General features: G+C 45.9%; 1 protein-coding gene across 1 annotated transcript in view; it reads right to left on the reverse strand.

Moving 5' to 3' along the window:
• Positions 1 to 26,653, reverse strand: part of LOC137433134 (laminin subunit alpha-2) — a 469,485-nt gene that overhangs the window by 220,854 nt on the left and 221,978 nt on the right. Inside the window, exons 16-18 of the mRNA XM_078783389.1 lie at positions 26,388 to 26,501; positions 21,539 to 21,666; positions 18,903 to 18,989 (exon numbers count right to left, since the gene is read on the reverse strand). Coding sequence (XP_078639515.1) covers positions 18,903 to 18,989; positions 21,539 to 21,666; positions 26,388 to 26,501 — 329 coding nt within the window. The remainder of the gene's footprint in view (positions 1 to 18,902; positions 18,990 to 21,538; positions 21,667 to 26,387; positions 26,502 to 26,653) is intronic.

The following is a 26,653-nucleotide window of genomic DNA, read 5'->3' on the forward strand; positions in this document are numbered from 1 at the left end:
TTGTCCAGCCACTTGATTTGGTTCATGCTCCAGAGGAATCGGCCCCAGAATTAACAATTCCCAAGTCTAAAGAAATGAAGCATCTTTGCATCGATCAGCATAAAGTCCATCCTTACAAGACTGTCCAGCGTGGAGCTCCAAGTATGCGAACAGGTGTTGACATTACTCCTTCAGATACTAAAGTCCAGAGGCAGCGAGGACTCATTCATGCCATGGCACATCTAGATGAGACTCATACACCACCTGCACCATGCAGTCAAACAGTTGGGGGATTTGCAGGTTTCCAGTCAACAGTTCAGCCGCATGTTGTCAAAAGCAAGCCGTATTACTTCTTGACTTTTCCAAATCCTCCTGGAAAATCTGTAGTGCACGAAATAATGTGCCGGATGGTTGATGCAGCAGGCAAAAAGAACATGCCCTTCATCCAGTTGGTAGGAGATCAACCAGTGTATGCCTTGATAGTGCAAATGAGATACGAACACCCTGATAAATTCAGTGTCGTGTTGCCTTCTATGGGCCCATTTCATATTCACATGTCTTACATTTCTGCCATGAATAAGCGTTTTCACGGGTCTGGCTTGTCTGACATCCTCGTTGCGGCAGATGTTATTGCAGAAGGGTCTGTGGACCAGGCATTACGGGGCAAACACTACAAGAGGAGCATACGATGTCTCCGATTGATGTATGAAACTCTGCTGAGAAGAATCATACAACAGTCACTACAGAATGGGGGAAGCATCTCAGATGAACTTGAAGCTCACTTGACTGTCCTGCGGAATCCTTCCTCAACAGCAGAAGAACGGCAGGAATGTTATGCACTTCTGGAAGCCAACCAAGAGGTTATTTCATTGGTGGCAGATGAGTTCAATAGAATTGAGGAGTCCGGTGGTTCAATGGCAAAGTACTGGATCACATTTATGGAGATGACTGAAATATTGATGATGAATCTGCATGCGTTGAGAATCCAGAACTGGGAACAAGTCAAGTCGACATTACGTTTAATGCTACCATGGATCCAGATTTATGACAACGATAAATATGGACGGTGGTTGGTTGAGTATTGGCTGGAAATGGAATCCCTCCCAGAGGATGTAGCACAATACATGCGAGATGGCTTATTTGCTCAATCCATGTCGGGAAAGCCTTACTCATGTTTGCCATTGGATCTCTGGATCGAGATGACAATGAACAAGGGTTCAAAGATGAAAGCTGGCTGGCTCAAAATTTTGAAGAACGAAAAGATGCTGCTGTCACATTCCCGAAATGCTAACAATGTTAATAGAGTCCGATCCTCACTGCATGATCCTGCCAGCACATCAGAATCAAAACGACATCACAGTGAAAATGCTCCCACTCGCATGAAGGAAGACGAACAAGCTGTACAAGATATTAACAACTGCATCACTGAATTCGGCTGTGACCCTTTCAATGAAGAAAACAAGGTCTTGAAGTCACTACAGTCTGGAATGGTAGCTTCTGATGACCTCATTCAAGATTTTGAATCGGTCCACACCGATGGCGAGAAATGCTTGAAGGCATTCTGTGAAGACAGAATGTTCAGCAGCAACAAACCTTTCCATGCAACCATTCACAGGAATTTGAGACGGAACTTCAGCAACCCACCTTCAGTCAAGACTGGCGAGCGCATCATGAAGTCAGACGCAATGGAGAACAGAGCGATGGCAGCAGTTGTCTCACTTGCTGAAAATGACACCGAAAATTTCACCTTGTCAGAGATAATGTCGTACCGAGTCACAGATGAATGTCTGCCAATATTCAATATCAACGGCACCATGAAAAAAGTGCAAAAATCTAAGTTGGTAGAAAAATTCAAGCTACATGCGTTGGAACCAACACCAGACAAGTACACGGCGATCCTGGACATGGGATTTATATGGCGTTTGTCTACGCCATCGGTAGAAGACAGGGAAAAGGCTGATGGAATTTCCTACACCTGGGGAGACTACGCATCGAAGGTGTTCGCCGTCATTATGAGCAGACATAAATATGCATCACAAGTTGTGTTTGTCAATGACAGATATGATGTTTCCCTGACCGTCAAGGATAGCGAACGCAAGCTTCGAAAAAGCACTTCTGGATTTTCAGATGGCTCCAAGAATGTATTTTTCAAGCAGTCGGACAAATTCCCATCTGCCAAAGGATTTCAAGACTTCTTCCACAATGCAACAAACAAGCAGCACCTACAGATCTTTCTCAGAAACGAGTTCAGCGTGTTGTACCGAAACTATTCTAACACTGAATTTGTCTACTGCGTTGGGCCCACATGTGTCAATCTATCGACAGGTTTGCCTGTTACAGACTTCCAGTGTGAACAGTTAGAAGCAGACACATGCATGTTCTTCATCTACTCACAAATACGTAAAGCTGGAATAGAAACACCTGTTATCATCGACGCAGAAGATACGGACGTGCTTGTATTGGCATCATATGTTGCTCATAGAACTGAAGGGGTGCTCGCAATGAAGTACAAAAAGCAGTTCATAGATTGTACAGCTTTCTGCCCGAAGGAAATAGCAGATATCATAGTTCCTCTTCACGTCCACAGCGGCTCAGACACAACAGCAGCATTCTTTGGACATGGGAAGAAAACCATCTTCGACATATCATCCACTTCACCTGAAGCTAGAGCGTTCCTCAGTGAAGTAGGGAAACACCTACCGGTCCCTCAGCAGGTGCTTGATCATATGACGCTGTACACCATACGGTACATATACAAGGACAAACAAAGTACCACTCTGTGTGATGCTCGGGCCAGGAAGTGGCGACAAATGAAAAGGAAATCAATACTGCGGCTTCCACCAGACAAAGAATCCCACGATTTGAAAGTCAAGAGAGTGAACTATCAAACCTACGTGTTGCTCAACTACGAAAAACCTGATGCGCCACCGTCTCCTTTATCTCATGGCTGGCATCTCGAGGAAGGCATGTGTCTTCCATTGAGGTACATTCACCCAGCACTCCCAGAAAAACTAACTCAGGCTTTGGAAAGCAGCCCAACTATGGATGATCCAGTCGAGTCTGGGTCCGAGACGGACGATTCGGACAGTGAATAACAATTTCAATCTATCCAACACAAACAAACTGTTATAACAACTATTGTCATTTTCAACCCTACCGTATATGCTACTTGTGCAATGTGTATCACTGCTTGTAAATGTAATGTCATGTCACTGTAAATATAATAAAACAAAATAGAGAAAGATAAATTCTTTCTTACTGATTGCAAATGAAAACCTTGAACATTGTGTCAAATAAAAGACGTTGCAATAGATACAATGTACAGTAGCCATAACTGCTTATCTAACGGGCGAGAGGTAGCCATCTTGGCTCGTTACCTGCTCAAAAAGTCATTCATAGTAACAGTAAGGTTATAAATGAAAACACTAGTCATGTAAAACTGTATTTAGACGCCAGCGATGAATCTATGGTATGCACAATTATGAACATATACAATACATGGTTTTTTGCAGCGGCCATCTTGGATTTTGGTCAACATTAATCATTTAATATCATTTTAAGTCACAATATCACTTGACTGATGTAAGATGCAAGATCTGGGCCCAGAAAAACCCACATATGGACACCCAATATGTATATGTAGCATTCACGTAGGCGGAAATATGCCCGATTTCGCGGTTTTGGCGGACATCTTGGATTTTGTCCTCTGGCCGAGTTAGCCCGCATTTAAAAAAAAGATACCCAAGCTTATTTTTTTATATATATTTTTATCTTTCAAAATCAACCTTCAAACCTTGATCATGGGAAAATGGTCACGGACTCTATTGGGAGCTCCCCTACTACATCCTCTTCCCTTTATTCAGACTTTTACAGAATCACAAGGTGGTCAAACACTTGGAATATGTCTTTCAATCCAAACAAATCTCACCCTCTCACTCTTTCACTGAAATGACCATGTGGCAAACCCTCCCATATATTTTCTTAACCATAATCCTACCAACAAGGTCTTTTTGGACCACAGGCCTACATTTTGCTGTGTTATTTCTATATTGGTTTAACAATCCTATTGAGGAAATTCAGTCACTCAAACTCTTGGGTCTCACTCACTTTTATCCACTATCTTTCTTGAGCAAATCACATTTCAAAGTTGTCTTCCAAAGCTAATCGCCGACTGGGCATCCTCTGCCGTACATAGTCCTTCCTTCGCACAACTAAACTCTATTCCAACTACAAGGCCTTCATCCACAGCTTGATGGAGTGCTGCTCTCCACTCTGGGCTGGCACCCCTGCATCAGACCTTGCTCATCTCGATGACGCGTAAACCAAGGCCTTCAAGATAATTGGAATCTCCCGTGATGAAGCTGATTATATGGGCCTATCACAGACAGGTCTGCAGTCTCTCTGTCTTCTATCGCCTTCTTTCTGGTCTTGCACCCTCTGCTCTTTCCTTGCTTTGTCCTCCACCAGGTTTCTGCAAGGTGCATGCAGTCCACCATGAACCCCCTTCTAGTGAAACTCCCAAAATCAAGAATCACTGCTCACCTCCACTTATTTGTTCCCATATTTCTGCCTGTGGAAACACCTTTAAAGTTTTCTTAAATGCCATTCTTCTCTCCAAGTCTTCAAGACAGCAGTTCACCACCATCTCAGATCATGGCACTGTGACATTTTCCCCCATCCAAAACCATGATCCTTTACACCCACGTTAACCACCCTCCTTTCCCTTCCGCAAACCCACCTCCTTCCCAATTTGCAGTTTTTCCTTCCTGAGATTATGTTGCTGTATCCATCTTGTCCACGCCATACATCCTCCCCTACACGTCATTCCACCCCAAACCGATTGTTTGTCCAAGTCTGCCTCTATTTTTTTCCTTGAACCTGCTTTTGATGCCCTCCCCCCCTCTCTGTTCTGTTCGTTTTGTTCTGTTGTGTCCTGATCCATTCAGTGCTCGAGCTCTTTCAAGAGACTTGACCTTGTATACAAAAAAGAAAAAGATATCAGTTAACATTACGCTTATCTGCTTTGCCACTTACCTCAAAACCCTTTGATGCGTATTGTTGTGGATATGAGGACTGTATATTTTTTGGATTGTGTGCTGTACTATTGTGATTATTGTTTATTCTGTGCCTCCTGCCTCCGGAGCTGTGTAAAGACCAAAAGGGCGTCCCATAGTCCACAAGCATACACGTCAGACAAGTAATAGAATATACCTGTTGATAGTTATCTCTTATTCTGTGTATTAGTGTAAGGCTGTGTCTTCCATTAATTGAAATACTCCATTGCACCAGTGAAAGAGAATAGATTCCCTTTCCTTCCCATCCCCAAAACCTCCATTTCCATATTACATCCCCTCTCGTCACCGCTGAGCCCTCGATTGCCCATATTACCTCCGATCCAATTGCCGCCATTGACCACGAGGCAGGGTTGGGGGAAGGAAGGCGTTTCCCCACCTCGTCAGAGAGGGGAGGAGTGAACCAGCCCCGCTCGACCAACCATGAGCCAGGGGTTTGGCTACAGAGGGCGGAGGAAGAGCGGTCGGGGAGGTTCGCAAAGGTTGAGGGGCGGGGGCCTATATAACCCAAGGCAGGGCGTGTCCAAGAGAGAGATGCGTTTTTACAGAGTCGAGCTTGGAAGCAGAAACGGAGATGCACTTTTGAGCCGAGACAAGGAGGGTCACAAAGAGCTGAGTTGGTCGTCAGTGGTTGCGTTCAGTGGTTGCGTTCAGTGATTGCGTTGAGGGGTTGCGTTGGAGACGGAGTGGTTGGACCAAACAACAGAAGAGAGGAGAGAAGAACCCGTCACGCCAGACCCCCCACCAGCGCGTCGGCTCTGACCGTGATCCGACCCGTGATCCGACCCGTGACCCGACCCGTGATCCGACCCGTGATCCCACGCACACGACAGGATCGGAGGCATCAGCGGCCGTCGAGGTCCCGCCCGACGTCCCGTGCAGGATCAAGCTCCAGCCAGCTCCGTGCCGTCCTCCCCCTCCAGCCACGCACCGCCTTCCAGCCAATCCACTCTGCAATTCCCCGTGTGAGTCGTCTTTGTTTGTTTTGTCCTGGGTAGTTAATTAAGTCTGTATAAGCTAGTATTTTCCCTGTGTCACCTGCGTCTTATGTGCTTGTAAATAAACGTGACTGCTTTCTCTTTGCTTGTGTGTAAATAGTCAATAAATTCAGTCGTATTTCCAAACCTTTCTTTGCCTTCGTTTTCCTCTTTGCATTGCGTCGTTTTCGTCTTTTCCCTCATTGAGCAGCTGGGGTGCGATATGGCCAAAGTCTGGGTGAATCGGGTGAGTTTTGTTAGGTCGCGGTCTTACACCACCGCTCGGTCTATAACATCTAACCGCGATCTATAACAATTGGTGTCTGGGAGTGAGATTCGGGGCCCGAACCAAATTTTTAAAACATCTAGAAAAAAAATTTTGGTCAAAATTACGAGCTGCCGAAATTTGTTTTTTTTTAAGCAAAACCCGAATTTTGAAATCGCGCCATGGCTGTTCAAGGCGACGGGATGCCGTTGGGAGAGATAGACGGGGTAGAATCGACCCAGGACTTAGGAAAAAAAATGGTGGAGGAGAGTAAAGAAGGTGCGGTTGAGGGTGTATCAGGTGCACAAAATGGCGTCCTCACGCATGTGGGTGTAGCGGCACCAAATTTTGCCGTGCCCTTTGTACCAACGGTGGAAGACATGCAATTAATTATGGCTGAAATGGAGGCCCTTTTGGACAGGAACAGGGAGCGATTGTTAAACCAAATGGAAGCTGACAGTGAGCGATTGTTAAACCAAATGGAAGCTGACAGTGAGCGATTGTTAAACAAATTGGGAAACCAAAAGGAAGCAATAACGAACAAATTGGGAAACCAAATTGAAGAAATAACGAACGGAATGAGGGCCGATAGGGAGGAAGGGGAGCAGAGGGACAGAGACCGCAAGTTGGGCGAAAGGGTCCCAGGGGTGCACGAGGAGGTAACGCGAGTCGAAAAGCGCTGGTTGAGCGAAGCGGAGGAAAGCACGGGTACAATGACGGGGGTAGAAATCGCGACCCGGGGCTTGGAAAAGCCGGCGACCGATGAGGTAGAGGGAATTTTATTAAAGCCAACGGTCGTCGAGGTGAGTACAGAAAAAGCGGAAGTGGGCATTGAAATTGAAGAGACTAGGGCATTGCCCGTACTATATCTATATCTAAAATTATATCCCCCCCCTCTATTTACATGAAATGGTTTGGTCCAAAGCGAACGGCTTGCGAGTACAGTGACAATCCCCCCCCCTCTATTTACATGAAATGGTTTGGTCCAAAGCGAACGGCTTCCGGAGTTTGGTAAAGAAATCGCCATCGCGTGCACAAACGCGCAGGAAAGCGAATGAATCGCAAATTCGTTTTTATTAGTTTTAAAACATAGTTTAACGCCAACATAGTTTGCAAACGTGAAATAAATGAATACGCTCTCAAATGTGCCATCCGAGGCAGAGTGTGTCCGCCACGTTCGGCACACGCGATAGTTCGCTGCTCTCTGATTGGTTGAATCGTTTTTTGGACATAGCTCGGTAAGTAATTGTCCGATTAATATGAAACCTTGAAAAGGCACATCCTCGGGTCCCCAGCAATATACCTGGCAAGTTAAAAGTATATCGGACCCGTGGTTGTCGAGAAACAGCGGTCACAGACAAACAGACGTACAGACGTACAGACGTACAGACGTACAAACGTACAGAGATTACTGGAATTATAGATAGACTAGGGCATGCCCGTACTATATATAAGCTAGGACGTGCCCGTACGTGGGTGCCCGTTCCTTGCCAAAAAAAAAAAAAAAAAAAAATTTGTGTAGTGGTGTGTGTGTGTAAACATCCTAGGGCGTGCCCGTACGTGGGTGCAAAAAAACATGCGTGCAAACAACAACAACAAAAAAAAACTTTGAAACCACGTGGCAGTAACGACCACAGAACCCCCCTCCCTCTATTTACATGAATGGTTTGGTCCATTCGCAACGACCACAGAACCCCCCCCTCTATTTACATGAATGGTTTGGTCCATTCGCAAAGCCAAAGCGAACGACCACAGAAACCCCCCCTCTATTTACATGAATGGTTTGGTCCATTCGCAAAGCCAAAGCGAACGACCACAGAACACCCCCCCCCCCCCTCTATTTACATGAATGGTTTGGTCCATTCGCAAAGCCAAAGCGAACGGCGAACGGCTAAATCGCCATAACTCGGTAAGTACTTGTCCGATTAATTTCAAACCTTGAAAAGGCACATCCTCGGGTCCCCAGCAATATACCTGGCAAGTTAAAAGTATATCGGACCCGTGGTTGTCGAGAAACAGCGGTCACAGACAAACAGACGTACAGACGTACAGACGTACAGACGTACAAACGTACAAACGTACAGAGATTACTGGAATTATAGATAGATGACGGAGGTAGCCCGGGAATTGCAGGGAGAAATGGATAATGTACAAAGTCTGTGTTCAAATCATGATGAGATGCTCACTAACCAAATAAAAAGTTTGCAGGTGGCAGAGGAGGTGCGACGAGGTACGGAGGTGAGTGGCAATGTACATGATGTGAGGGGAGATTCAGTCGGCTTGGGGATTGGTTTGGATCCGGGTGTTCGTGAAAGGCCGTTGGTGAGGTGTGTGACAGGACAGGTGTGCAAAAAAAGAGGTGTGCGAGAATGTCCGACCATGGGGTGTGTGAGGAAAAAGTGCACGCCGAGGAGTGAGTGTGCCGTCAAGAGTGAGTTGGTCGAAGCGCGTGTGCGAGGGAGCACAGGGAAGCGCGGTGTGGTGAGTGTTACGGAGGAAGTAACGAAAAAGTGTGCGCGGGAGGATGCGCGAGAAAGGTGTGTAACGGACGGGTGCATGGGGAAAGCGCATGCTGTCAAGAGTAAGGGAGAATGCATGCCTGTGGTGAGTGTTACGGAGGAAGTAACGAAGAAGTGTGCGCGGGAGGATGCGCGAGAAAGGTGTGTAACGGACGGGTGCATGGGGAAAGCGCATGCTGTCAAGAGTAAGGGAGAATGCATGCCTGTGGTGAGTGTTACGGAGGAAGTAACGAAGAAGTGTGCGCGGGAGGATGCACGAGAAAGGTGTGTAACGGACGGGTGCATGGGGAAAGCGCATGCTGTCAAGAGTAAGGGTGAGTGCGCGACCGAGAGTGGAGGTGAGAGTAGTGTGAGTGAAACGGAGCGTGAGTTGGTGGTGGCAGGTGAGCGAGGATGTACACCTGGAATAGAAGGATGCACACCTGGAATGGTAGAGCGTGAGTGGGAATGCACGCTGGAATTGGTAGTGAGACACGTGGTTGGGTGTGCGGGTGAGAGCACACCTGTGATTGTCACAAAGGAGGTGACCGAGACAGGGGCGCGAAGAGGTGTATTGGTGAGGTGTGCGAGCGACGAATGTGTGCCAAGGTGTTCGGTGGTCAGGTGTGTGACCAAGTCGGTGAGCGGAATGAGTGTACCGAGGTGTGTAAGGAAAGGTACGAGGAGAATGGGAACGGCTGCATGTATGAGCACGAAAGGGGTAGCGTATGCATGTAAGCCTGCAGGTGAGGCGTCGACGATAGCCGGGTTAAAGGTTAGGTCGACTTTTAGCCGGATCGGGCCCTCGGTGCGTGCCGGGCTTCGCGTGCCGCGAGAACCGGCGGGGATCCGAACCACGGCGGTTTCGAAAGAACCGCCGTGCGCGATCCACGCTGGGCCTCGCGTGGAACGGCCGCGTCCGGGCTCCACTGGGCGGAGTGGGCAGCCCGATAGGAAGGGTCGTCATGGCGGCCACTTTCTATTGAGACGTGCCGGCAGGTCGAGATCGGGACATTGGATGGCTCCACGCCGAGGTGGTGCATGGGATCTCGGCCCGGGTAAGCCTCCGTCCCTGCCCCGAATGCGGGACGTATCCAGCCGCTGGCACAAAACGACCCGCGTTCATTGCTCGGCTGTACGAAGCCGGGCTGTAGATGTGAATTGGCGCACCGAGAGGACCTAATAAGTAGACGGGTGATGGTGATAGTGATAGTGATTTAAAACGAAATTTAGAAAAGTGAATAGAATTGGCAGTAAATGGAAAATTTTTGAATTGGTTGGAATTTGGTGTGCCAAATTGATAGTGAGAGACCCCCGATGTGGTGGGATGGCAAATCCACCATCCCTCACAGGTGGGGGCAAATGCGCTATAGTTTATGGGGTATATGGCAGTGAAAACTAGCCCGGGTGGGTTAGGTTATATTGATAGGGCCCTAGAAGATGACATTAGGTGACGTTAAGTTTAGTTAGTGACTGATACCGGTAGTGGGGACGCAGGTAGATTAGTGTGGATTATAATGACGAGGGAGCGCAATAGTTTAAAGGGACGACTGGGAAGCGCAAGTTTCAGAGGTGAGAAGTTAGCTGAGATGATGCCGTGTGTGTGAGGATTGAACAAGTGAGAATGGAACAGGTGTGATTGCACAGGTGTGCAACTGAACAGGTGTGTGGAGCAGTGTATGAGTGAGTGATGGTGATGTGTGTTGCGTTGACCAACTGGTCCAGAAAGAGGAGGAGGGTGCAGGTGGCACCAGGTGAGATTGCACAGGTGTGCAACGACAGGTGAATGAAAGACAGATGTATGGAATAAATGGTATGGAGGATTGGAATGGATGGTCGTGGAGTGAGAATGGTGGAAATTGTGGAGTGGAGTGGATGGTGCGAAGGTGTGAATGGGGGAAGAGTGGACCCCCATCACGGATACCCGGGGCGGGTAGTGTAAGAGTTAGGTAGAGGGTACAGGTAAATTGTGGTTGGATATTGGCATCTGTGGTGCGGTTGGAAGAATGATGTTTGGATGGGTGCATTAGTGTTGTGGAAATGGCTGGGCGTGTAGCCTGTTAGTGTGTGTAGTTGGTTTGGGCACTCCACCACTGTAAGGATGTCGGCCAGGTGAGGCCGCAGGTGGGCTCTGGGAGCCGGTAGTAGTTGTGTGAATGGGGCCCGAGGATCCGGAGGACGGACCCGGGTAGCCCAGTGCCAGAGGGCACCATGGGGTGACAGAGCCAGGAGAGGGGCTGCCCCCAGTTAGATAGGTTAGGGTGAGGAGCAGGTAAGCTCGGAGGCAACTGCAGTGGTGGAGGTGTGCAGGTGGGTAGACCCACTGGGAGAGGTACACGCCACAGCCCAGAAATTGTGCGAGGGCACCGGGAGATGAATCGGGGGAGTGAGACCCCAAATTGAAAAGCACCACAGTTTGGCCAATGGGAATTGGTTTTTAGAACCCATAGTGTAAGAGGGCCAATGGTTTGGCCGGAGAAAGACCCCGGGTAGTGTAAAGTGTGTTAAAGTCATTTAGAGGATAGTTAGGATGAAGGATCTCCTCGCACCATCTGCATCCACTCACCTGAGGTGACAGGTACTCCACACCATGCCATGTTTAATTATTTTTACTGTGCAAATGTTTGGAATGTGAGACGCATCATGACGTGGGTGTGACATTGTGCGTAATTCCATCTCTTCCTCCTTATGAGGATTGATGATGAATTGATGATGGCAAATTTTTGAAGTAGAGGGATTGTGGTGACGAATTTGGTATAGGGGAAATATGGGGAAGACGTGACAGTAGTGACGAATTGGTAATGTGTAGATTTTGTACATATGGGGTAAGGGCAAGGGTAGGCTAGGTGACAGGGGGGTGACGTACGGTAGGGACGAGCTTTCTCACTTCGCCCTCCGTACGCATTTTGCCTTGCATTGCCTTATTGACGTGTACCCTTGTGACCTTACCCCTCGCTCAATTGTCTTTCTTTTGTCTCCCACATGACCTGTGCGCCGTTGGGCGCCGAGGGGAGCGTGCGTGGGTCGGCCATTGTGCGCCCGAAATTCCCAGAACCAGCTGTCTGCATCGATGCACCACATTATGGACCACATGTCTGTGGCCGAGCACCACCTATGGACCCCATGGGTTGGGGCATGGCCCCTCTGCTGGAACCGGCCATGAGGGCCCGAAATCTTGCTGGCGGACCTTGGCCACAGGGCACCGATGCCCCACAGGTGAACCACACTAGTCGGCCCTGTGGGCCATAAATAAAATAAATAAGAAGGACACATTGGGCACACTTTATTGAAAATAGGCCGCCAGTAAGCAAAGCAAAATGAAAATGACAACATCTGGAAGACAAATAATAATCACCAGCAGAGGGAGCCGAAGAGCAAGAGACACCTGCAGGGTTAGGGGTTGTTGAATTTATTTTATTGATGAACAGTGGTGACTGCACTGATTGGTGCTTGAGGGTGTGTTGGTGCGTTATAGGTGCTTTCATGGTGCATTGATGCAGAGCAGACTGTCTCCCCCCCAGAAAGAACAATTACAGGTCCTGGGTTAGTTTTGTAAATAAAAATAGCGTCAGTGTAAATAATGCTCCCCACCGTCAGTGTTTAGTTTGAAGACCATTCCGCAATTCGGTTAACTGTGGGCGTAAGTCTGTTAGGTAGGGTGCAATGGAGCAGCGGGACACATTTATTTATGTTTTAAAACTGTCGCACTCAGGGTCAGGTTAAAAGTAGAGGGAACTACACCTACGTGTCACACTAAATAAAAGTTGTAGGCCCGGGACGTGCCTAAGAGGAGGAGGGTGCAGTGTTGTGGATATGAGGACTGTATATTTTTTGGATTGTGTGCTGTACTATTGTGATTATTGTTTATTCTGTGCCTCCTGCCTCCGGAGCTGTGTAAAGACCAAAAGGGCGTCCCATAGTCCACAAGCATACACGTCAGCCAAGTAATAGAATATACCTGTTGATAGTTATCTCTTATTCTGTGTATTAGTGTAAGGCTGTGTCTTCCATTAATTGAAATACTCCATTGCACCAGTGAAAGAGAATAGATTCCCTTTCCTTCCCATCCCCAAAACCTCAATTTCCATATTACATCCCCTCTCGTCACCGCTGAGCCCTCGATTGCCCATATTACCTCCGATCCAATTGCCGCCATTGACCACGAGGCAGGGTTGGGGGAAGGAAGGCGTTTCCCCACCTCGTCAGAGAGGGGAGGAGTGAACCAGCCCCGCTCGACCAACCATGAGCCAGGGGTTTGGCTACAGAGGGCGGAGGAAGAGCGGTCGGGGAGGTTCGCAAAGGTTGAGGGGCGGGGGCCTATATAACCCAAGGCAGGGCGTGTCCAAGAGAGAGATGCGTTTTTACAGAGTCGAGCTTGGAAGCAGAAACGGAGATGCACTTTTGAGCCGAGACAAGGAGGGTCACAAAGAGCTGAGTTGGTCGTCAGTGGTTGCGTTCAGTGGTTGCGTTCAGTGATTGCGTTGAGGGGTTGCGTTGGAGACGGAGTGGTTGGACCAAACAACAGAAGAGAGGAGAGAAGAACCCGTCACGCCAGACCCCCCACCAGCGCGTCGGCTCTGACCGTGATCCGACCCGTGATCCGACCCGTGACCCGACCCGTGATCCCACGCACACGACAGGATCGGAGGCATCAGCGGCCGTCGAGGTCCCGCCCGACGTCCCGTGCAGGATCAAGCTCCAGCCAGCTCCGTGCCGTCCTCCCCCTCCAGCCACGCACCGCCTTCCAGCCAATCCACTCTGCAATTCCCCGTGTGAGTCGTCTTTGTTTGTTTTGTCCTGGGTAGTTAATTAAGTCTGTATAAGCTAGTATTTTCCCTGTGTCACCTGCGTCTTATGTGCTTGTAAATAAACGTGACTGCTTTCTCTTTGCTTGTGTGTAAATAGTCAATAAATTCAGTCGTATTTCCAAACCTTTCTTTGCCTTCGTTTTCCTCTTTGCATTGCGTCGTTTTCGTCTTTTCCCTCATTGAGCAGCTGGGGTGCGATACGGCCAAAGTCTGGGTGAATCGGGTGAGTTTTGTTAGGTCGCGGTCTTACACCACCGCTCGGTCTATAACATCTAACCGCGATCTATAACCCACGTTAACCACCCTCCTTTCCCTTCCGCAAACCCACCTCCTTCCCAATTTGCAGTTTTTCCTTCCTGAGATTATGTTGCTGTATCCATCTTGTCCACGCCATACATCCTCCCCTACACGTCATTCCACCCCAAACCGATTGTTTGTCCAAGTCTGCCTCTATTTTTTTCCTTGAACCTGCTTTTGATGCCCTCCCCCCCTCTCTGTTCTGTTCGTTTTGTTCTGTTGTGTCCTGATCCATTCAGTGCTCGAGCTCTTTCAAGAGACTTGACCTTGTATACAAAAAAGAAAAAGATATCAGTTAACATTACGCTTATCTGCTTTGCCACTTACCTCAAAACCCTTTGATGCGTATTATCTGGAGCTGGAGCTATATACCCTCTCACCTTTTTAGCTGATTTTTTACTTCCTTTTTAGGTGCTTCATTGAATCCTACCTGGATCTCCTTTAAAAGCTCTTCTTCACCTCCTAATACACTCAGCTATTGGTAAATCCCTTGACTGTTCTTTTGTAATTGTGAAGCAAATTTAACAGGCCAGATAAAGTTTTTTTTAATGAAAAAACATGTAGGGATGTAATCCACAAAAAACAACCAAACAAGGTAGGAAGGAATGATAAGCAAGGAATGACATCAAAATACAATACCACAAGCCTTTTACGGATTGCCCTCACGACATCTTTTGACATTTGTCATAGGTGGCAGTAGTAACAATTGTATGTAGGTGTCTACGTTAGAAGTACGTCGTTGTACATTTGTAGTGTTGGTGTAATTGTGTATTTTATTTTTTGTGTGATTGCGATGGAAAAATACCAAAAGATGTTGTGATGGCAATCTGTAAAATTAACGCATTGCCGTGTTGTATTGTGGCGTAATTCCTTCCTTGTCCATTTCCATGCCATTGTATACAAAACGAATTCCATGTTATATTGTGATATTGTGTTGTTATATTGTGTTGTATTGTGATAACGTTCCATGTTATCCCTACGCTTTTTGAAAAAAAAAAACCGGGGGGATATTGTAATCAGCTCCGTCTGTCCGTCCACCCACCCGTTAATCCGTCTGTCATGCTATCTCCTCCTAAAGACCAAAACGGTTGGGCAGAAATTCACCAAACTTGGGAGTTATAATCAGTATCATTGTTGGGCCCACACCCTTGGGCTGGGTCAAAATATTAAATACCGGAAAATGCAATTACTGGTACATTTTAGAATGAAACTTTGTATGTGCAATCAATATTGGGAGATGGATGAAATATTTAACGATTTCTTTTAATTTGACCCCCTGTTCCTTCAAATCGTTCTTGTGGTGATTCCCTGATCTGATGAACCCCTGATGTGGTGAACCCTGATGTGGTGATCCCCTGATGTGATGAACCCCTGATGTGGTGAACCCCTGATGTGGTGAAACCCTGATGTGGTGAACCCCTGATGTGGTGAACCTCTGATATGGTGAACTCTTGATGTGGTGATCCCCTGATGTGATGAACCCCTGATGTGGTGAACCCCTGATGTGGTGAAACCCTGATGTGGTGAACCCCTGATGTGGTGAACCTCTGATATGGTGAACTCTTGATGTGGTGATCCCCTGATGTGATGAACCCCTGATGTGGTGAACTCTTGATGTGGTGATCCCCTGATGTGATGAACCCCTGATGTGGTGAACCCCTGATGTGGTGAACTCCTGATGTGGTGAAACCCTGATGTGGTGAACCCCTGATGTGGTGAACCTCTGATATGGTGAACTCTTGATGTGGTGATCCCCTGATGTGATGAACCCCTGATGTGGTGAACCCTGATGTGGTGATCCCCTGATGTGATGAACCCCTGATGTGGTGAACCCCTGATGTGGTGAACCCCTGATGTGGTGAAACCCTGATGTGGTGAACCCCTGATGTGGTGAACCCCTGATGTGGTGAACCCCTGATGTGGTGAAACCCTGATGTGGTGAACCCCTGATGTGGTGAATCCCTGATGTGGTGAAACCCTGATGTGGTGAACCCCTGATGTGGTGAACCTCTGATATGGTGAACTCTTGATGTGGTGAACCCCTGATGTGGTGATCCCCTGATGTGATGAACCCCTGATGTGGTGAAACCCTGATGTGGTGAACCCCTGATGTGGTGAACCTCTGATATGGTGAACTCTTGATGTGGTGAACCCCTGATGTGGTGATCCCCTGATGTGATGAACCCCTGATGTGGTGAACCCCTGATGTGGTGAACCCCTGATGTGGTGAAACCCTGATGTGGTGAACCCCTGATGTGGTGAATCCCTGATGTGGTGAAACCCTGATGTGGTGAACCCCTGATGTGGTGAACCCCTGATGTGGTGAACCCCTGATGTGGTGAAACCCTGATGTGGTGAACCCCTGATGTGGTGAATCCCTGATGTGGTGAAACCCTGATGTGGTGAACCCCTGATGTGGTGAACCTCTGATATGGTGAACTCTTGATGTGGTGAACCCCTGATGTGGTGATCCCCTGATGTGATGAACCCCTGATGTGGTGAACCCCTGATGTGGTGAACCCCTGATGTGGTGAACCCCTGATGTGGTGAACCCCTGATGTGGTGAAACCCTGATGTGGTGAACCCCTGATGTGGTGAACCCCTGATGTGGTGAACCCCTGATGTGGTGAAACCCTGATGTGGTGAACCCCTGATGTGGTGAACCTCTGATATGGTGAACTCTTGATGTGGTGAACCCCTGATGTGGTGATCCCCTGATGTGATGAACCCCTGATGTGGTGAACCCCTGATGTGGTGAACCCCTGATGTGGTGAAACCCTGATGTGGTGAACCCCTGATGTGGTGAACCTCTGATGTGGTGAACTCTTGATATGGTGAACTCTTGATGTGGTGAACCCCTGATGTGGTGATCCCCTGATGTGATGAACCCCTGATGTGGTGAACCCCTGATGTGGTGAACCCCTGATGTGGTGAACCTCTGATGTGGTGAACCCCTGATGTGGTGAAACCCTGATGTGGTGAACCCCTGATGTGGTGAACCTCTGATGTGGTGAACCCCTGATGTGGTGAACCTCTGATGTGGTGAACCCCTGATGTGGTGAACCCCTGATGTGGTGAACCCCTGATGTGGTGAAACCCTGATGTGGTGAACCCCTGATGTGGTGAACCCCTGATGTGATGAACCCCTGATGTGGTGAACCCCCGATGTGGTGAACCCCTGATGTGGTGAAACCCTGATGTGGTGAACCCCTGATGTGGTGAACCTCTGATATGGTGAACCCCTGATGTGGTGAACCCCTGATGTGGTGAAACCCTGATGTGGTGAACCCCTGATGTGGTGAACCTCTGATATGGTGAACTCTTGATGTGGTGAACCCCTGATGTTGTGATCCCCTGATGTGATGAACCCCTGATGTGGTGAACCCCTGATGTGGTGAACCCCTGATGTGGTGAACCCCTGATGTGGTGAACCTCTGATATGGTGAACTCTTGATATGGTGAACTCTTGATGTGGTGAACCCCTGATGTGGTGATCCCCTGATGTGATGAACCCCTGATGTGATGAACCCCTGATGTGGTGAACCCCTGATGTGGTGAACCCCTGATGTGGTGAACCTCTGATGTGGTGAACCCCTGATGTGGTGAAACCCTGATGTGGTGAACCCCTGATGTGGTGAACCTCTGATGTGGTGAACCCCTGATGTGGTGAACCCCTGATGTGGTGAAACCCTGATGTGGTGAACCCCTGATGTGGTGAACCCCTGATGTGATGAACCCCTGATGTGGTGAACCCCCGATGTGGTGAACCCCTGATGTGGTGAAACCCTGATGTGGTGAACCCCTGATGTGGTGAACCTCTGATATGGTGAACTCTTGATGTGGTGAACCCCTGATGTGATGAACCCCTGATGTGATGAACCCCTGATGTGGTGAACCCCTGATGTGGTGAACCCCTGATGTGGTGAAACCCTGATGTGGTGAACCCCTGATGTGGTGAACCTCTGATATGGTGAACTCTTGATGTGGTGAACCCCTGATGTGATGAACCCCTGATGTGGTGAACCCCTGATGTGGTGAACCCCTGATGTGGTGAACCCCTGATGTGGTGAAACCCTGATGTGGTGAACCCCTGATGTGGTGAACCTCTGATATGGTGAACTCTTGATGTGGTGAACCCCTGATGTGGTGATCCCCTGATGTGATGAACCCCTGATGTGGTGAACCCCTGATGTGGTGAACCCCTGATGTGGTGAAACCCTGATGTGGTGAACCCCTGATGTGGTGAACCCCTGATGTGGTGAACCCCTGATGTGGTGAAACCCTGATGTGGTGAACCCCTGATGTGGTGAACCTCTGATATGGTGAACTCTTGATGTGGTGAACCCCTGATGTGGTGATCCCCTGATGTGGTGAACCCCTGATGTGATGAACCCCTGATGTGGTGAACCCCTGATGTGGTGAACCCCTGATGTGGTGAAACCCTGATGTGGTGAACCCCTGATGTGGTGAACTCTTGATATGGTGAACTCTTGATGTGGTGATCATAGCAAATCGTTCCATCAACCTATCAATAACAATCCTCATATGAGCCATCTCATCACACATTTTACTGAAAGACTACCCTCTGCAGACACTACCTCTGATATTGCACATTAAACATTTATCAGACCATTTACAATCCTTTTCTATTCTCCTTATTGCCCGATTTACGCGATCTCTATTAACACATTTCCCAAGCATATTTACACATATTTACATGAATATATTTTCTGGAAAGTGATGTTACAGGTCAAAAGAAGGAAAAGAAAAAGGTCAATGTGAAACAATAAACAGTGGGTGGTCAAAATGAAACCTTTTTTGAAAATAATTTGAAAAGCGAAACGCTTGGGCACATCATACTCGAGGGATAAATACAATTAGAGAAAATCAAAATGGATGGAAAGCATATCGAAAAAAACCAGAGCTGCTCTCAGTATTACCATTCCCGTACAATGAAAGGTGGTAACTTTTAAATGGGTAACCGACGCACAGGTAGTGACAATTACCTTTCGCAGCGATTTCCTGCATAACCAAGGTGGCACTGGTCACAGACAACATCTCCAGATGAGTCGAGGTGGCATGTGGGGCTGAAGCTGTTCAACGATATGCGAGAGGAAGACAGGGAAACAGATGTAAGAATTAATGCGACTTGTGAGGCCCAAAAGACTCCTGGAGCGAGCATGCTGCAGCCTTGGCTGCGGTCAGATACTGTTGTTGGGTGAGACAGCAGGGATGAGCGCGTAAGGAGAGCCAGAGTGCGGCTGGAGGGAAAGGCTATTTTTACAATGAGATGGCTGTTAAAATAAAGCAGGTGTGACATGTAACCTGATGCTGGCCGAAGCTACGTTGAAGGAAACGGTTCCACAAATCATGTAAATCAGTTGGCATATAACTTATATAACAATAAATAAACAAATATTGTTTTGGGATTTTAACAATGTTATTACTTTTATTATTTTAACAGCCCACTGGAGCACTGGTTGTGGTGGATTGACTGGAAAGCGTGATCATTCACTCCCTACGCTGCCGGGTCCAATTTTATGATGCTACCAAATCAACTACAATTTTCATTTCCTTTCTTGCTTGCCACATTCTTTCCGATATGAATATTCAGGTGAACGCCTCAATCGTTTGGCAGGAACCTATAGTTAGAACCTGGAGCATGATACTTCATCTGTAACTAGAGTGGGGGCGGCACTTCTTGGTATCTTGCTGGTGAGAGCAGCAGGGATATCTGTGTTTAAATAAAGTTTTACAATTTTGGAGGAAAGGCAGTCCATATTGTAAACCACAATACGTGACTTTTAAAATGACATAATCAGACACTGAATGCTCGGTGCACATGCACACGAAACCCGAGGAAATAGCGATCTTCAGGCACCATAAAGTAAGTATAGTGTGTGAGAGAGACAAGGGTTGTTATCTAAAATGGCTCACAAAGCTTCAAACAGAAGCTAAAAATACTTGGAAAAGCATCTCAGAGATAGGGCTTTGCCTCTGCACAACGAAAGACTTGAATACCTTTCTCATCCTGCCGGACAGGCAGCTGCTCATAGAACAAACTCCCGACCTGTGCAAAGCCCGATTGGATGGGTGTTTGATACTCAACCCCCCCCCCCCCCCCCCCCAAACGGATCACTATCAGATAATAGACTGTGTACGTGGATTAGGTGATTCTAAACACCGATATGGGAAGGACATATCTGGGGCTTGTGAATATATACGGTAAGCTTAAAGTGATGATATTTACTATTAGCCACGTTGAGAGGGAGGTGGGAGTTATTGGAGCTGTGAGGGCTAAATATATCGTTGTTTGGTTTCAGGTCACAAAATAAATTATACTAGATTTATGCATCTATTTGCATTTTTTAAATTTATTAATTTTTTTATTTTTTATTATTATTTTTTTTTTTATGCATCTATTGCTAAAAGGAGAAGCATCCGTGTGTGTGTTTATATATATATATAACAACTGTGGCCAATAGCTCGTATTAACAGGGAATTAAAGGAATTCAACACCTCTCATCCATTGATATTTCTCGTATTAATATATTTCGGTGAGTTCAACTTGCATTCAGGAACGGAACAATTATGGTAAACCATCTTGAAATTGCCACTCTTTCACATAAATGCTGAAAATTTTGCTAAAAGGTACGATTTGAATCACAGATTTCACGGTACCGATGGCAGGTTAAAAGTGCCCGGCGAGTTGAACTTAGTGACTGAAAATACACACACAGTGCATGTGCACAAAGCCTCGTTAGCATTGATAAGTCATTTCAAAAGTTGCGTATTAATGACAACTTAAGCTCGGGAACTTTTTAACATCCCATCTGCCTCTCCTCGTTTGTTTCCATTGCTGTTGAAAAACTTTTTATCAGCAGTAAAGATAAAAATATATATTGCACTTGTGTAATCCCTTTCCCCAAATGAATTATCTTTGTTTTTGATTTGTGATGTGAATTTTGCGTAACAACAAACTTAAAAATGATTTTATACCTTTGAAAAAAAAATGCAAGTCATATTTCTGAAGGAAGACGGGAGTCAATTGGCAAATACAGTGGAATCAAATGAGATGAACATTTTCATTCTGAGGACAGTTTGAATGAATAAAGATAAATTTTAAAGCAACTTGGTGCTTATTAGCTTGCGAGCTTAAAGATATAAATCTTGGAAACATGCATGTCTCCTGCTGGACGCAATATACGCAGTAATACTCCTGACATTAACATAGACCAACAATGGCTATAATAAAAAAGGAAGGTTTTCCAGCAAATGCCTATTCATGTGGATATTACAGACTCCATGAAAGTCATTTCCCAGTCATGATGATACATTACCTGCCGAAGCTAATTTCAGTGTTTCTTCCTACCGCCACCACCCCCCCCCCCCTACATCCCACCTTTCCCTCTCCTCTTTTTTTTCAGTTCTCATTCATTCCCATGATGTGCACCCCACTGTCAGTTCCACCTTGCTCTTCCATGAGCCTTGCTCCTGTGTTGTGCAGTGCAATTCATGTAGAAGCACACTCGTATATTCGAATGTCCGTGTCCTTCACATAATTAGCGTATAATCTCCTCCATGAGACTTGGTAGCTGTAAAAAAGCTGCAGGAAGGAACAGCATGGATAGGACCGTTTTACTTGTTTGAGGGTGTGCTGAGAGGGCAGGCACAGAGATGGCAGTCATGTGCAGTTCCGGCAGTAGCATTTCCATAGTACTCTGTCTGGCAACGCTCACAATGTGTGCCAGCTGTGTTGTGTTTGCAGGCCTGTGCATGAAAGGGAGTATAATCAAGTTATCTTCTAATCTATCCATAGGTATCTTTATGAAACAAGAGCAGCACTCGTAAAGCGTATACCTCCGCCAGGCTGAACAGTTTACATTTTGTATAAACCCACTGATAGGCTGAATCTGCATCCAGACTTGAACCAAAATCTAATTGGCTTGTTCTCTTTTTTTTTGTCCTAAGCCGTACACAACCTTTTGAAAATATCCTGCTCACAGACAAACAGACAGACAAACAGACAGGGGTGATATATCATATTCATACTCACAGACATCCTCCGTCCACATTCGGTGGTGAAGGTAATTGATACATGAAAACCATTTGTCCTTTCTCAGGCAGGGTTTGTGAGTTTATTCATCCATCGTCTACTATGTTTTTAGCCAACCATTTCATACACAAGTTGGCCCTGGAACATAATTTTGACTTAACATGACCTTTGACCTTTGAACTCTTTACCCCCAAACCTAATCAATTAATCTTTACATTATTATACATACCTGTACCAAGTTTGACTTAGATCCCTTCAGCTGTTATTAGGTTATCACGGTAACAAAATAATTGTAACTTAACATGACCGCCGACCTTTGGCCGCTTCACTCCAAAATGTAATCCGTTTATCTTTGCATCATAATGCATACTTGTACCAATTTTGGTACAAAAATAATCCAATCACTGGTTCACAAGTTATCGCAGTAACAGCATTCCACCTGCAATGACCTTTGACCTTTTGAACCCAAAATACAATCAGTTCATCTTTACCTCATTATACATACCTGTACCAAATTTGACTTATATCCCTTCAGCTGTTCTCAAAGCTTATCACGGTAACGTAGATCTATCACAGACGGATGCACAGACGGACGGACAGCAGTACAGACAACCCAAAAACATAATGCCTCTGGCGACTTCATCGGCAGAAGCATAAAAATCAATAACGTTAATTCTCAATGATTTCTATCAATCTACTTAACTTACAAACAATTTTATACAAGGGGCATTCCAAAACGTTTGTAATTCAGGTATATAGAAACATGAAAACAATATTTCTACTTCATTAACCTCACCAAAGGTAATAGTCCATGTTTTTGGGCAAAATTTTTTTTTTCACAAGTATGTTGATCCCTCTAGTTTGTGTGTTTCTTTGTTTGTGTGTTTGTCTGTCCACTCACTTATACTTGTCTACAGGTCACAATTTTAAACCGATCTTCACGAAAGTTCACCAAATGGTAGAGTTCGTGGTGCGACAAAATCCTGTATATGTTTGGCGTCAAAAGGTCAACATAGGCCAAAAGTCAATCCCTTTTTTTCTAATTTCTAAAATCCTAAATTTTCATCCAATTGACTTGAAATCTGAATAGGATTTGCATATCAGCTTTCTGAAACCAAATAACAACTATTTTTGAGGTCAACATAGGCCAAATGGTCAACATATGCCGAATTTCTAAAATTGTCAATTTTCATCTGATTAACTTAAAATTTGAAGACGATTTGCACATCTGGTTACTGAATTCAACCCCCAACTATTTTTGAGGTCAACAAAGAACAAAAGGTCAACATAGGCCAAAGGTCAACCACTTTTTTTTTTACAAATCTCTAAAATCCTCAATTTTCATCCGATTGACTTTAAATCTAAATATAATTTGCATGTCGGCTTACTGAAACCAACCACCAACTATTTTTGAGGTCAACATAGGCTAAAAGGTGTAACAGAAACCAACCACCAACGATAGGCCAAATTTCTAAAATTGTTAATTTTCATCCGATTACCTTAAAATCTGAAGGCGATATGCATATACTATCAGGTCACAGAATTAAAGCACCACAGAATATAATTTTTTAATGATAATTTTGACGTCGTAGGTCATATGTTATGGGCGCCATCTTGGAAAAAACACAAAACTTTGCACATCTATATCTCCCAAAGTGCTGCATAGAAAAAAAATTGAGACATGTGTTACGTGCTCCTCCCCAAACCCCGGTCACGGTGTACCTCCGAGCCCCGAAAGGAGTCATGGCAGAAAGATGTGTTATTCTGTGTGTCAATGACCAATGGTGAAACCACACCAATTGTTACCAAAAAACAAGTATTGTATTAAGGTCACACAAGAATAACAGCACAAGAACAATATTAATCAATTGCACAACAAATATTATATCATTCCTATGATGGTACCATCAGTTTCTTACAATATAACTCACTGTGCTCCAAGTGAGCGAAAAGAAGAACATTCCCAATGTCTCTATTCCGGCATCAAGCCAAAGTCGATCCACGCTCCGGTGATCGCAAGAAAAATGTCGTATCGAGACCAGAATCCAGTTCGGCGGACAGTCACGCTGCCAAAGAGGTGCAAAGGTGCCCTCAAAAGGCGACTGGGAATTCACACCTTCGGGTATGAACGTTCAACGGCTCCCAAATGGAGAACCACAAATTCCCAATTCAAATCCACATTACACACACAAACCAGGCTAACGGCTGGGTGCGGTGAAATGGCTGGAGCGAGGTGAAAAGGCTGGAGCGATGCAAAATGGCGGGAGCGAGGCAAAATGGCCGACGGGCCCGTACTGGAGGCGTACCTGCACTCCAACAACGATTCTCTTCGGAATCAACCACAAAACCTGTCACGCAGGTTTATCTGTCACAGCGATCACAACTCTGTCGCAGGAATCCCTTTTCCAGGAAACCCAAAGTTCGCTCGTGACCCCCGTTCGCCAGCGTCTCCTCGAGACCTCAAAGCAGCTCGGCTTTTCTTCCCGACCTCACTTGCTCCACTTTTTTCTTGCTCTTCTTCTTCTTCCGGTTCCCCCGATCCGGTTTCCGGTTTCTTTTAAAACACTAATTTTTTACCTTTTGAAAACAGCTATCTCCATTTCACTTAAACGATAACAATAATAGTACATGGAACCAAAAATGCTTACAGTGGATGAAAACCACAACGACCGAAGTGACGAATCCATAACACATGGCTCATTGTAAAGAACTCTCCATGGGGAATAACATATGTTAATAATGATGTCATAGGTTCCTCCATTATGTCGTCATAATTCGACAAGTACAAAACTTCATCCGATCAAGATGAAATTTATTGAGCGTCATCTATGGATAAATTGGTGGAGGAAAAATAATGATGACGTCATCGGTCACGTGGTTCGGCCGCCATATTTGTTTTACCACAAAAGCCTTAAAAACCACTATAAACACGTCCTGGCGAGGGTCTGCAATCTCTGATTGCTCTTTCTTGTTTTTCAATGTAATCATCATTTATCTCAAAACACATAGCCTATTTGTTCTTCACAGTAGCAATGGTCTGAAAATATAAATATTCGGACTGTTCCTTTAACCACTCGTCAATAGTGGACTTCAAGGAATCATAATCTTGCAACCATTTACCATGTGGCTCAGACTTCAGATGTCAGAATAAATAAGTCACTCCGGGCCAAGTCTAGGGTTGATGATTAAACTGATCAAACTCACACTGGTGAATGACTGGTAAATGACTGAATGTGCAAGTATGGCCTTGTGAACTGGCACACTGTCATACAACAGCAGAACACCACGTATCCACATCCGCCGGCATTGTTTTTTTTTTGCGGGTGGCTTCACAGCCAGTCCAGCAAGTTTGCATGATATTAACCAGGAAGGCAGTTTTGTGTGACAGATAATCGAGCAGAAGCATCACTTATCCCCCAGAAAATGCTGGTCATAATAGTGCCAGCTGAGGACTAGATGTAGAACTTCTTCAGGGGTGGAGATGAAGGCTGCTTCCACTGCCTTGATTTTGTCTTGGCCTCAGGGTCGCAATGGTGACCTCAGGGTCGCCCTTCAGGCTCAGTGATCAGGGGCCTCAGGGTCGCTCTTCATCACCTGACCTGACTCTTCACTAGACAGGAGAAAAACTCTGCTGAATCAGTGCTGAAGAGCTTCAGCAACTCTTTACTGGACTTCATTCTCTGGTGACGATCTTTCATGCTGAGGTTTCAAGGCACCCATCTGACAGAAACTTTTGATATGCCAAGATTTTCAACAGAAATGACAAAAGTTTTGCAAGTTCTGCAACCTTGATTCAGCAATCAGACACAATCATGCTTTCCACAGCAGAGATGCATTGTTTCTGGACTGGCCACATCCGCAGGACAACAGTACACCAGGAGACCTCTTCGCTCGATTCCCTGCCACATTTAAACTGCTCAACCAACTGGCCAACCCCTGCTCTGTGGGAAAAAATGGCATCTAAAGGTGGTTTTATTTATTTATTTAAACTACACTCATCGTATCACAATGATATAATGAAGGGAATACCTCTCTAACACAGCAACCATGCATCCAATGATTTGCTTTGCAGAGAATCCTTCTTTGTACAAAGATTTGATGCCATCACATTGCATTGAAAAGTTCATCATACAATAACTGAAAAGAACGGAACAGCATTAGTCATCCATAGATGGTATATGAGCATGGAATTATGCGAGCATAGGCACACTTTAAATTTGTGAGTTGCAAAATTTGTTTGTCGTGAGTGGCAAATCTCTGCAAACTGGACATCTCAAGATTCCCAAACTGGACATATGGAGACAAAGATCATGGGACGGGTGGAATTTTTTGTTGTCGAGTAGAGACAACGGACACAATTACTCCAATAAATGCATATATTCTTTGTGCGATGTCTACTCAACCAACTCATTCCATCTCAGAATAATGAACTTACGTGGCACTCTCCGGTGAAATCATCACAAGCACTGGCGTGGCCATGACATTGGCACGGCTCACATCGTGCGGGTACGACTGTGCCATTTACACGCCGGAACCCACTCACACATGCCTGCACAGAGGGAAATTGAAACAACTTAAATCATGGTAATATCTTCTATATATAGTAACATTTTAAATCATCTAAATGTATTACAAGATCCCAGATGACGAGGCCTTAGCCTAATGTATTATTTACACAGATTGGCACATTTTAACATGTAA

This window comes from Myxine glutinosa, chromosome 8 (genome assembly GCF_964187855.1).
Source record: "Myxine glutinosa chromosome 8, kmMyxGlut1.1, whole genome shotgun sequence".
NCBI lineage: Eukaryota > Metazoa > Chordata > Myxini > Myxiniformes > Myxinidae > Myxine > Myxine glutinosa.